A 13,232-nucleotide genomic window follows, 5' to 3' on the forward strand; every position below is an offset into this window, starting at 1 on the left:
TTTTTACATTTTTCAATGATGTCTTCTTTTAAAAGGAGAAACTAAACCGTTCAATTTCTATTCCCTAAATTACAACTATTTGGTTCAAAATTGTTACAAACTATGCTAAAAAATACATTGTTTTCATTGTATTTCAGTTCAGTTAAACTTTTAGTTTGAAACTTGGAAATAATTAAAATGTGTTGATTTTATTCACAAATTGACACAAATTGTTGCTCAAAATTTGACCTTTAGTTTAACTTTCACTAACACATTCACATTTATATTCATTAAGCTAAATTTCATTTTGATGTGATTTTTGTGATGGAATCGTAAGAATATAAATTAATTGATTACGATGGTTAACTGTTACACCCCTAGTGGCCAAACTATTAAATCTGGCCCACCAAACTGGAATAAATGATAGCAATAATCCCTCAGAATGTTTCATTTTGTAGTTCTGGTATCTCTCCATAGATGGCGCACTACTAATAAATTGATGTTTGTTAAATTGATAAAGTTAATGTCTATTCATGTGGTGTTGGAAGTTTTTCAATGTGTATTTTTTGAGTCTGACACTTGTTTTTCCGATTGTTCCAACACCACATGAACGCAGCATTTCTCTAAGTTCATGCTTTTCTCAAAGGGGACATCAACCTAGCACTAAAATGAGAACATTTTTAAATATAAACTTGAAAATGTTTTGTTGTAAAATACAAATACAGTTGCGGGAGAAACAATGCGAAAACTTTGGAATTACTTGTTTTCATCCATAAACTGGACACAATTATGTTCAGTAAAAACATGAAAACATATTTTAGTGTCATTCAAGTAGGCAATGATTTTCTTAATTGTTGAGATTTAGATTGAAATAAAAAAAAAAATAAATAAATAAAATGAAAAAAAAACCAAACATATTGTAGCGACTGACTGACGTTGTTGGGGCTCTGTTATATGTGTTAATGTGTCTTGTGTTACATTGTTGCTCCAGTCAGTGGATGAGTGTGATTGGATGCGTGTGGGAGGGGGCGGAGGAGCAGGACAATATAGGGGTGGAGGCAGGAGCATGATGGGAGAATGAATGAGGTAGGAGAAAAGGAAGTTCCCATTATCTGTTGTGCTGTATTCGGCGTGGTTACGGCCGACAGTAACCGTTAACAGTTATTAAAAAGCTTCGCGGTTGGAAACGGTCGCCTCCGCTTCTTTATTGCGTCCAGCAGGACGCTACAATATCTTTAAATTTTGAACAACTACAACTCGTACAACTTTCTCTTGCAACTGTAAATTCATTTTTAATCAAAATGAAAGCATGTTTTTGTCCAGATCTCATGTTATTTCTTTCTATTATGAGGCGGATTATCAAAAGACTCCATTCATCTGCTCCTGGTTCGAGGGGGACCTGGTTGCAGACAAGATGGCGCCCAAACATACCATTAAACTCATCATTAGCCGGTAGCGGAAATGTCGCAACTGTAGCCAAATTTGCTCATCAATACTAGAATATTCCTAGCAATAACGTAAACAGGTTCTGGTGTGACTGAACTTTGGTTGAAGATCCTCCATTTTAAAAGGCCATGGCGCCACCTTGGTGGCATGTTGTCCTCTTGCCTGGTTTGGCCCATCTGTCAAATTTTAGAATCCTTTGTGGCTCATGGGTAAAAAAGTTTGCCGGGTCTTAAAAGAGGTAAAGGACGTGAATTTTAGACGCAAATCCCATCCGGAGAGAATGCAGCGAACTGTAAGCCTTTTGATGCAACTCTATACGTCCCATAATAACTCTGATGTAAGCTCTAAGACAGAGGTGTCAAACGTACGGCCCGCGGGCCGCATCCACCCCTCGATGGTTTAATCTGAACCAGTCATGAAGAGAAAAAAATATAAGAATGTTGGAGAAGAAAAGTAAGTTTCTAGCCCCTTTCTGTGGCGAGTTATGGTTATTTAAAGAAATGACCGCAATACGTGATTCCACCACTAGGGGCAACAAAGGAAAATAAGTCAGCATAGCAAGAGAACAAGAAATAAACAGCATTTCTATGCAAGTTTGAGCCACATCTTGGTAAGATGTAGTTAGGTTTCCTCCCAGCCTAACTGCTGTTAAGTTGCTATAAAAATTATCACCAAAATAACCAAAATGTCAAAAAGATTACAATAATAATAGCTCTAATAATAATAATAATAAGTGATAGGCTACTAGGTTGTTTAAGGCACTATTTCCAACAAAAACAAAGCTATAGATAACAAGTTGACCGTAGGTTGTTTAGCGACTATGTTTCTGGTCCGGCCCACTTCAGATCCGACGGGTTGAATGTGGTCCCTGCCTCCCTGTCGTGACCTTCTCCATGATAAACTTTAATCCCACTGAGCATGTTCACACCAATTTCTACCAAAAAAGGGCGTAACCGATTGACATTTGGGACGCGGGTTGAAAAACAAGAATCAAAGCAACGACGAAGAGGCAGCATGCGCCTCCAACCTGCCTGACACTGCAGAAACAAAGACATGAACACGTGTGTGCGACTCTTTTTCTGGATCTTATTATCTTATGCCGTGTTAACGCCAGTCAATAGCTGTCAGGAGCATTTGAGCTAACAGTGTTTTAATTGGGAGCAGAAGCAGGGTGCAGCGTCAAATCAACCGTTCAGCTTCAGATTCTTGCAGATTTTTGTTTCTCAGATCAAGAAGGTTCTCAGCAGAGAAATTAACCTGACACCCAAAAAATGAATTCATCACCGTCGTCTCTCCTCAGCATGTCGTTTTCCCAAACCTGACAAAGCCCAGACTTGAGTTTTAGAAATATTGACATCTATTTTAAGCCTAAAACCACCAATTAATATAGTTTATGCTTCAAATATTAAAGAAATATGTTTTATTTAATATATTTTTGTGGAGTTCTTGGACTCTAAAAGGGTCTTTCAGGCAGATTACACATTTCCTGATGCATCTGTGTTTTAGTGTGTGTGGGGGGGGTTCAATATTGCATCCATGGCGGCGGTGACAGCTTCCTGCTGCGACACGCTTGTTAATGACCAGCGGCAGTGATTGAGCTCCTGTTGCGTCCGTAGGAGGCGGCGGCGGCGATGAATCTGACGGGACCACACGGCAACCTTGACAGGACTCCGCCGATTAGGTCGTCACTTTAGTCCGGAGTATTAAAGGCGCCAATCCCCTCCGAACCTCGCCCAGCAGCGCCGGCGAGCCGACGTGATTGATTTGAACTTTGACGTGCCGCGGCGACTGCGACGCCCTTTCAGCAGACTAATGATCCATGTGAGGAGGAAATAAAGAGGCAAGGACGCCGCGCTCTCTGAACCGCTTGTGGTCCACGGTTATAGGGGAAGTTTACCCCCCAAAAAAACATGTTCAGAAAAAGGAAATGACATCAGAATAACAGACCAGAAACGTTTCTAGACCCTGTAGCTTAAACAGGAGCTGTTCTCTGGTGCAGAACTCTTGTCTTGAAAGGGGTTGGTACCAAAACATTGGTGCCGGCGTATGCGGTACCACCAGAACTGAGGTTTACTCGCCTCCTACAACTGGGAAAAAGGTGCTGATGTTTACTTTAACAGCAAAGATCATCTATGGTGACAGGCATCTCACTCTAACATCATGCTTGTAACATTTGGAACTTCTGTGTTTTGAAGTGAATGATACTCATGTCACTACCAAATTCAAGTCCCCTATTGTCGCGATTGAGCACGATAAAGTACAACTGGTTGAAGTTCCAGGTCTTATTTTTTTTTCTTTTTTCAAGTATGGCTTTAACAACATTTTGGGTACCAGAACTGCTTGACAAGAACGGGTTTGGCACCAACACTGGATAAAACCCAAACAGAACTCATCCTTAGTCTTGACTCATTGCTAGGAGAACACAAGAACCCACCAGATACATTTTTCTCACTATTATCCGACTATACAAGAATTTCACAATAAAAGCCTGATTTTTATGACAGAGCTTTTAACCAATTTTGCTCTATTTCTTCTTCTTCTAAGCTACAAACAAACTCTTGTCCTTGAAGACCAGTTTCCAGGCCTGTTTTACTGAACACATCCTGGTTCGGACTGTTGTTATTCTTCTATTTGTCCTGTGGAGCAGCTGAGCAAACAGATAGAAACTCAGAGCCTCTTGTGTGTACAGATTTTATTTTTACATCTGGAGATCTGTTCTACACTCTATGGGCAAACCAGATGTTTGTTTGTATAGATTGCTTTTGCATGTGGAGCTAAACTTGATTTTTCATGAATATATAGGTTTCCTTTCATGGAGCAGAGAGAGTGAGGCAGGTGTGGAGAGTGGAGGTAAGAAAACGTTGGCTGCAGATGAAGGAGAGGGTGAGGCGGCACAGAATACAGGAAAACATCAAAAAAGACAACAAAAGTTGCTTGAGGCTTCATGTTATCAATAACTGTTTACAGGAGGGTTGTATTTTTGTGCACAAACACACACGATGACACACTCGCACATACACACCAACGCACACAAGCACAGGTATCAGTTGTGTGCACAAACAGTAGATCCACTGTATACACCGTCTGTACAAGCTAACCCCCACACACACATGTGTATACAAACACACACAAACACATATTTTATATATCAGATGTGTCTGCACAGATACAAACAATAGCGTTTTGTGTTTTTAGGAGAGTGAGGGCTCAATGGAACGTACCAAAATGAAGGTAAACGAAAACATGGATTCACCCCAAAAACCTACAACTACAGACTGATTTTTGTGATACTAAATTTTAAGCACAGTTTTGAGAACAAAAATTTCTACATTTTTAAATAAAACTTCATAATTTGCAAATCAAAATATGTAGTATTCACTTTCAAAGCCTTTTTATTTTGCTTTCAAAAATATTTTCTCGTTTGCAGCACAAATGTGTTGTGTCTCATATTGCTTACAACAGTTTGTTTAACAGCTGATTGAAACAATTACGGTAGTAATAAATTGTTAATTTATGACAAATATTTACTTTTTGCCCAAATGGGTGATTCTCAAAGTGTGCAAAGGAAAAATGCTAAACAACCTTAAAATGCTAAGTCACATGGCTAAATTACAAATTAGCTAAAAAGCTAGCTAATTTTCACAAGTACAAACTCAAAAACTTTTTTTAATTTAATTTGCGCCAAAGTGGTTATTTCTTAAAGTATATTAAGGAAAAATGGTAAACAATGGTAATTAGGTAAACCTGATAGCAGAATTGTGAAAAAGCTAACCAGCTAAGCTAATTTAGCACACAATTTGTTGGTAAATGGAGAAAATTTAGAAAAATAGTTGCTTTTTTTATTATTATTTTGATTTTTGTAAAGTACTTTTTTCTTGAAAACTGCTACACAAGCAAAATTCCAAGTTAGATAGTAAAATTTTAAAATAAAGTAAAAAAAAGGTTGACAAGCTAAGCTAATGTAACAGCTGATATACACAATGTTTGTAAAGGGACAAAAAAACAATTAAAAAATGTTTTTTTAAATATATATATATATATATATATATTATACTAACATGAGTATTTTTTGTAATGAATAAATGGAACTGCTAAAGAAACAAAACAATTAAAATATGTTTTTTTAAATATATATATATATTATACTAACATGGGTATTTTTTGTAATGAATAAATGGAACTGCTAAAGAAAAAAAAAACAATTAAAATTTCAAATTAGCAAAATTAGGGAGCTAAGCTAACATTGTAACACACATTTTTTTGGAAATATAGACTCTTTTCACAGTGACGCAAGACAAAATGGTGACAGGACCGACAAAGTGAATAGTTACTTCTGCCATTCACATTTAGAACGGCAAAGCTGACAGCTGAACGCCGTTTGACACAATAGACCTTTTTCACGTAAATAGAGAAAAATAGATCAAATGTAGAAATGATAAATTAATTGAAAAATATGTTTGTTTTTACATTTTATGCTAAGATGGGTATTTCTTGTAATGAATTAAAGGAACTACAAAAAAAAAATTCAAATTAGATATCAAAATTATGTACACAAATAAGCTAACAATCAAAGCTAATGTAACAGCTATGCACACTATTTTTTCTTGGATTAAAAAAATATGAAAATAATGTTTGAATTGAATAAATAAAGAAAAATACACTAAAACATTGTGTCAGGGTGGCCTGGAGCCCTCCTCCTCCTGCCACCAGAGGGAGCTCTCCCCTCACTTCACCCCAGCATTCACCTTGGAACTTCTCTCACCTGTTTTCAGTTATCCCATCAGTCCCTTATTATTTAACCTGCCCTCGTCCCACTCCTCACTGTGTGTCCTCACTCCTGTCTGATCCCTCAGCACCCAGTACCACCCTTTACCCTGTTTCTTTTCCCCAATAAACTATTGCACGTGGATCCGAACGCCTCAGCTGCCGTTTGTGACACATTGTTAATACTCAAAGTGGATCAATGAAAACAAACCTGTTTCTGTTCATTTCAATGGTAAGTGTTTTGTAAAAAGAACCTTTAAAGGATGTTCAGTACTAATAAAGTTCAAATCAAACGTGTGACATTTGTGAGTGCAAAAATAATTCTGGCAGCTGTAAAGATTTTCCTGCGTTTCTTGATCTGTGATGCCAGGAACGAGAGGCAGCTGCGGAGAAAACAGACATTTTCCAGAGAAAACGCTTTCTAAACTTTAAAGCTGGTGAGTGACAGCAGAATAACAGATAGAGGCATCATGGGGGGACGGGATTGTGGGGGCACAGTGTGCAGCGGCAGATGCGAGCGGTGCTCTCACCGGTACGCGGGGGTCGGGCTTCCCCGGGCCTCGCAGCTAAACACCACCTCCCTGCCGTTCTCCACGTTCTCCACGGGGTACACGATGCTGCCGGGCTGCTTGGTGAAGACGGGGCTCTGCAGGACGCTGCTCTCTGTAGGACAACAAGGAAACAACACGGATTAGCGAGCGACCTGTGCAGCAGCCTGTTTGCGAAAAACAGCCAATTAGTCAGCAGCGGGAGCAGGTTGATGCCGCTTTAAGCCCCTCGGAGGGCGAAACCGCAAGCATGCAAAACATATCAATTTAAAGTGCCTGTCACAGCTCTGTGGCACATAGAAGGATCTGAGGTGAGACGGGTCCTCAGCACCTATTAAAGAGCTAATACGTTCTACAGACTAATTTATGTTGAACACTGGTCTGGAAAATGTTTCATTGTTGGGCCAATTTCTTGGAATTTTGGATGCATGCAGGTGTAACGACTCCGTCTCATGTTCTATGAGCGCTTGAACGCCTCTTTTTAGAATTATTCTTTCCATTCCTTGGAGAAATCAATACAAATGTTTTCTTTAACTCCTTCAATCATACTGATGAAAATGTGCATTAAACCAGCTCTATAACATAAGTGAACGTTTTCGTTTTAGATTCAGGCGTCAAGGTATTAACTACGGTGGCAGACATGGCTCATATGAACGCAAAAGACAACACAATGACAAAAGCCAAAGAACGACGACAAAAGCCAACAACACGATGACAAAAGCCAAAGCCCAACGACAAAAAAGGAAGCACAACAACAAAAGCTGAAGCACAACAACAAAAGCCACAACATGACGACAAAAGCTGAAGAACAACAACAGAAACCACAACACAATGACAAAAGCCAAAGAATGATGAAAAAAACAACACGATGACAAAAGACACAACACAACGACAAAAACGGAAGCACAACAACAACAGCTTAAGCGCAACGACAAAAGCCACAACACGACGAAAAAAGCCGAAGAACAACAACAACCACAACACAATAATAGAAGCCACAACACGATGACAAAAGCCAAAGAATGACGACAAAAACGAAGCACAACGGCAAAAGCTGATGCGCAATGACAAAAGCCACAACACGATGAGAAAAGCCAGAGAACAACGAAAAAAAACACAACATGATGACAAAAGCCAAAGAACGACGAAAAAAAACACAACATGATGACAAAAGCCAAAACACAACAACAAAAACGGAAGCATAACAACAAAAGCTGAAGTGCAACGACAAAAGCTGAAGAACAACAACAAAAACGGAAGCGCAATTAGAAAAGCCGCAACACGATTACAAAAGTGGAAGCACAACAACAACAGCTGAAGCACAACTAGAAAAAACCCAACATAAAGACAAAAGCCGAAGCACGACGTTAAAGGCCGAACCACAACAACAAAGCCAGAACACAATGACGAAAGCAGAAGCACAACGACAAAAGCCACAACACCACAATAAAAGCGGAAGCACAAAGACAAACGCCAAAGCAGGACGACACAAAACGAAACACAAAGTAAATAAGTCACAACAAAAATTATTCACATGGAAATTATTATTATTATTTTTAGTTTAGTTTAATTCAGTTTCAGTTCAGTTTTATTTTTATTTCTCTCAGGTCAATGCTCAAAGTTTCAAGCAGCGCCAATAGCTTGAAACTGAATGAAAATAAAAATGAAAAAAAAAAACAGTCATTTATTCATTTCCGTTGAGAAGCATTTTCGTTGTGGATTTTTTCCGTTGTTAATTATTTTTGTCGTGCTGTGGCTTTTGTCGTTGTGCTTCAACTTTTGTCGTCATGTTGTCGGCTTTTGTCGTTGTGCTTCAACTTTTGTTGTCGTGCTTCAGCTTTTGCTGTGTTGTCTTTTGCATTTATGTGAACCGTGTCGGCCACCTCCCTCTCAGCGTATAATAAAATCACAACTTAAGCACTCAATACTAAAAGACGCAACTGTTCATTTTTATGATACGGTATATAAATAAACAAAAGCAAAATTGCAATTAGAAATTGAAGAAGCGTGTTTCTGAACGACCGTAGCTGCCAAATCATAGAACATCCCATAATGATTTCTTTGGACATCTCTGACATGTGAGTTTTGATTTTGTTAATTGATTTTTAAACTTTTTGCGATGCCTAGATGAGATTTTTGCCCCATTCAAAATTTTTTGGGGGTTTCTCCTGCTGTGATGTCATCATTGTTTTTGGGGTCGTTCACTACGTCAAAAATTCATTTTCACTTAAAGCTGCAGTAAGAATGAGGAAAACGACGTGGTCCGTTGCAGTCTGGAACTGCAGCAGCCCATAAAATTGAAGAACCTAAAGTGCAAGGTAAACAACTGCGTTACATGTGAGGTCTAACCGGCGTTTGGGGAATGTTTTTATGTGAATTTAAATGCATGAATTTTTGATGAGTTGGACCGTGCTAATGCTAATGGAGCGTGCTGAACTGGCTCATGCAAAGCTGAAGTTTTTTTTTTCTTTTTTAAAATCCCCTTAAAGCAATTATGCATTTCAAAATTAAAAACTGGACTCAAAGAAATATTTGTGCTCATCGAGAATCACTTTTTAATGAACACACGCTGCAGAAATACTCCAATAAAACTAACCATAATTCATTTTTTCTTTTTTTACATTTGCAAAGCATATGTTAGGCAAAAATAAAAGCTGCAGCAGACAAAGTTCATCAACGCAGACTCTCCAGATCATTTACATGTCATTCTTTAACAAGTAAGGAGTGACTTGACGCTTTATGGAGAAGTTGGTGAAAGAAAACGCTTCTTGTGTTGTGTTTTTGGTACAAAGTGGAAAGAGTGGAGCCAAACCAAATTTATGGATCTACCATTAACTTTATATGAGAACTTGACTGAGTGACTTCTCCCCTCTGATACTTTTTTTTTTTAACTTTCTGGCTAATCCAGATTGTTTTTTTCCTAATATTTTTTTTAGTGTGTATTATTTACGTTATGATCTGGTCAAACAGATATCTCAAAGTTTTGTGAAGCCTGCTTTCAGTGGAAGGGATGTGAACTTCCAATGAGCTCACTCCTGATTGGTGAGAAGTTGCCATAGAAACGTAGACCGACTTGAACCAATCACTGCTTTTGCTACGGTCACAAATACAACTGCCATCGTGCGATGGGGAGGCATCGGCACAATCTTCTAAATTTATTGCCAATTTTACCCAGTATCTAGAAAAATGGTGGAGTGGTCATGAATGTAGACGGCGGCCATCAGGCGTGCAAGATACCCGCTTTTTACATATCCCCAGGCTACGGGTGGCACTTGAAAGGGATGGTCGCCATCCGGAAACATGCAACGTCCAATCAGAGCAGCTGCCGGATGGTGATCTGGCGCCCGATTTTGTGATAGCGTCATCCCTGCCTGTTACTAGACTGCCCCCTCATGACCTTGAAATGTGCCTGGGCGGCCTTATCAAGTTTTAGAGAAAAAAAACGTCTGTTTGCCGTAAAATTTATACTAAAAAAAATCACATCAAGCCCAAAAATGTGACTACTGCTTCCCAAGTATCATCGCCAACTAGCAGGAATCAGCCAAATTTCCTAAAAAACGTACATTTAGATCACTGTACTGATGCATTTTGGGAAATGTGCCTTATTGACAATGTTTGCCTTCATCATGGGGGCATCCTTATCTATGGTAAATAAAACTTATTTGGAGAAGGAAAGAAGCCATTTTCTATGGGTGACATCACACTCGCTTGGTCCAATTCTTGTATACACTCAATGATGACAAATGAAACACTCAATATCTCAACCCCCCTGACTCCCCACACCCTACCTAGTAAACCATAAAAAGACCTAGGGGTAATAAATGCTGTGAAGTGAGGAAATGATACAGGCAGCTTTGGAAGAGCGGTCAAGCTCTCATCAGAAGGTCACAAGTTCAGTTCCACATACATATATACATCGCATTATACTGTATATACATACAGTTTCCTATTTTTATTCCAGTCGTGATCACCGGGGGCGCCACCACAGGATCCCCCGATCAAAGCAAGCAGTCAGGAGATTCTCACAACCTTCACCTCCACACAGTAGAAAACCTCAAGCTTTTACATCATCCTTGTGTGTTATGTCACTGTTCCTTGTAGTCTTGGGGATAACATGTTGGGAATGATAGACCCAACAAAATGTAGGTTAAATTCAGTTTGGTGGGTACAAATAATATTTTCTGTCCGGTTTAGCATCAGAAACTTTGTGTTTGCTCCGCATCATCTTCTGTGTCAGAGCAGAATCGCTACATTTCCCACAAATTTCTTTGGAGCACACTATGCTGAGTAAAAATGTTATGGTGGTTGAAAAGTGGAAAGAAAAAAATCAGTTTGTGGTAGAGGGTTATTAGTGGAGGAAAAGGGAGGTGAGGGCTCAGAGTGCTGATGTTCAACCAAGAAAACAAGATTATTTACTGTAAAGATTGAAAATTAAAGGTAGGTTTTAGGTTGAAAGAGCATAAAATCATCCATATACACGATCAGTATTTAAGAAATAAAGGGGAAACTGAAATATTGTAAAGTGTCACTTTCAGGCAATCGGAAAATCATAGTTTTGCTTAAAACAAAACTCTTCAAATATATCAAATAATAAAGTAACATGGATTTATAAATTGTTAAAGCAAATAAAAATTTGTTAGCAATTTTCTTCATTTTTCTTTGAGTTCTGTTTGAATATAAGTAAATTATTTTATAATAGCTATTACCTTTAAACAAATGTAATATACTAAATCGTCAAATTACCGTCTCAAGGGATTATGAGAACTATAAGAATGCATTAACCAAGACTCAAAAGTCAAAGAAAAGTCAGTCTGTAAGTCAGACTTTACTAACTGCGTTCATAATAACTCTAGAACTTGTTTGCTACATGCTACACGTTAGCCATTATAGCATATTACAACATTGTTTGTAAAACTTCGAAAGTAGCGTGTAAACAAAAACACAGTCCGACACAGCTACATGTTAGCGCATTCACAATACCTGTACCTCCCAACCTTGTTTACAACACTTAAAAAAACAGACCAATATGAACTCTCAAAAAACCCTCTTAAAATCACTTTGACATCAATGAAAAAAAACAGAAATAATCCATTTATAAGGTGCTCTCGATTTTAAGACACACAGGAAAAGTTGACATTTTTAGTGTGGAAAATACAGTAGTTTTTGTCCAAAAAATAAAGACCAAAAGTTAATCAGTTTTTGTCTAGTAAAAAGAAAATGTTTCTGGTGCTTTAAGAATAAAAAGATCCATAAAGAATTTCAGTGAAACGAGACTGAATATCTGAACCACTTTTAAAATGATGATTCACATCATTTTTCCCTAAATACATTTGGCTGGAGGAAACTCCACTTGGCTGGTAGCTTCAGGAGTCTTCCAGCCATGTTGGCCGGTGATCAAGAAGTTCATTTTGGCAAAAGTGAGACGAAAAGTTTCCAAAATAAAACAGGCGAGCAAGCAGATCAGTCGGGTTTGTGTGCTGGTTTTTGCTTCGACACTAGAGGTGTGGAGAAACTCCTCAGCCTGGGCTGGTCGGAGTGGATGACTGCAAATATTCACATTCAAAGTCTCAAGACGTTTATTGGAAAGCCTCCTAAACTTTCTGAATTTGATTCATGTAAAATAAGGCAACTCAAATCTTGAACAGATAAGTTTGTGTCTTTGTCAAAAGTGTCTTTAACCCTTTAACGCTTTAGCTCCAGTGTTAATATTCTTTCAACTACCGTAACTCTTCAACCCTTTCCGTAATAAACGTAATTGGATTTGCACCGTATAAAACATTGCAAAGCCATTTAAATTTGTAAGAGTCGGTCAAAGAGTGTGTGTCATTTATGGTTTGCGGACAACTTCTCAAATGTTAATGGGGTAATAGGGAAAAAAGAAAACGTAAAAATAAGAAAATGTAAAAAAATATATGTATATACATCGTAGTGTAAAAAATATTGTTGCTTTATGCTGCAAAAAATATAAAATATGTTAAATGTTTGTCACAACTAAAATTTTTTACATACTTAACTTTTCTTTCCTCAAGTTCGTGAATGGTGACAAAACACTGCCACCTAGTGTTATGGGCATGTAATTGCATGGCATTGACGATGGATTCCAAATGCTTTAAGCTCAATATGAGCATCTGGAATCTGGACGAGCAGAAAATTCTGCCTAAATGTGAATTATTGCAACTCCAAAAAACTGGACATTCATAAAAGTGCACTCAAATATTGAAAAAAAATAATCAGATTGATCCCACTTTGGGTTGTAGTTAATCACAATTATCAAAACGTTTTATTAGGTAAATTTCAAGACAAAATGTGGCTTTTGAACAAACTCAGGGCAAAGAGAAAATGTTTCCTTAATTTTTTATTTTGAATTTTATAAAGTGTTAACTCATATCTCACAAGTGTAATTTGTGAATACAAAACCCATCAACAGTAAGATAAGCAGAGCTATAAAGACATTTATGTCTGCAGTATTACTCTAAGAAAATAAAGATGCTCACA

The 13,232-nt window shown here is 38.0% G+C and overlaps 1 protein-coding gene across 3 annotated transcripts in view; it reads right to left on the bottom strand.

Moving 5' to 3' along the window:
• cntn4 (contactin 4) overlaps positions 1-13,232 on the bottom strand; it is a 305,165-nt gene that overhangs the window by 155,848 nt on the left and 136,085 nt on the right. For all 3 annotated transcript variants that reach the window (XM_024269436.2, XM_024269434.2, XM_024269435.2), the window contains one exon: positions 6,720-6,852. In XM_024269436.2, coding sequence (XP_024125204.1) covers positions 6,720-6,852 — 133 coding nt within the window. The remainder of the gene's footprint in view (positions 1-6,719; positions 6,853-13,232) is intronic.

The sequence above is a fragment of the Oryzias melastigma genome, linkage group LG5, assembly GCF_002922805.2.
Source record: "Oryzias melastigma strain HK-1 linkage group LG5, ASM292280v2, whole genome shotgun sequence".
Classification (NCBI taxonomy): Eukaryota; Metazoa; Chordata; class Actinopteri; order Beloniformes; family Adrianichthyidae; genus Oryzias; species Oryzias melastigma.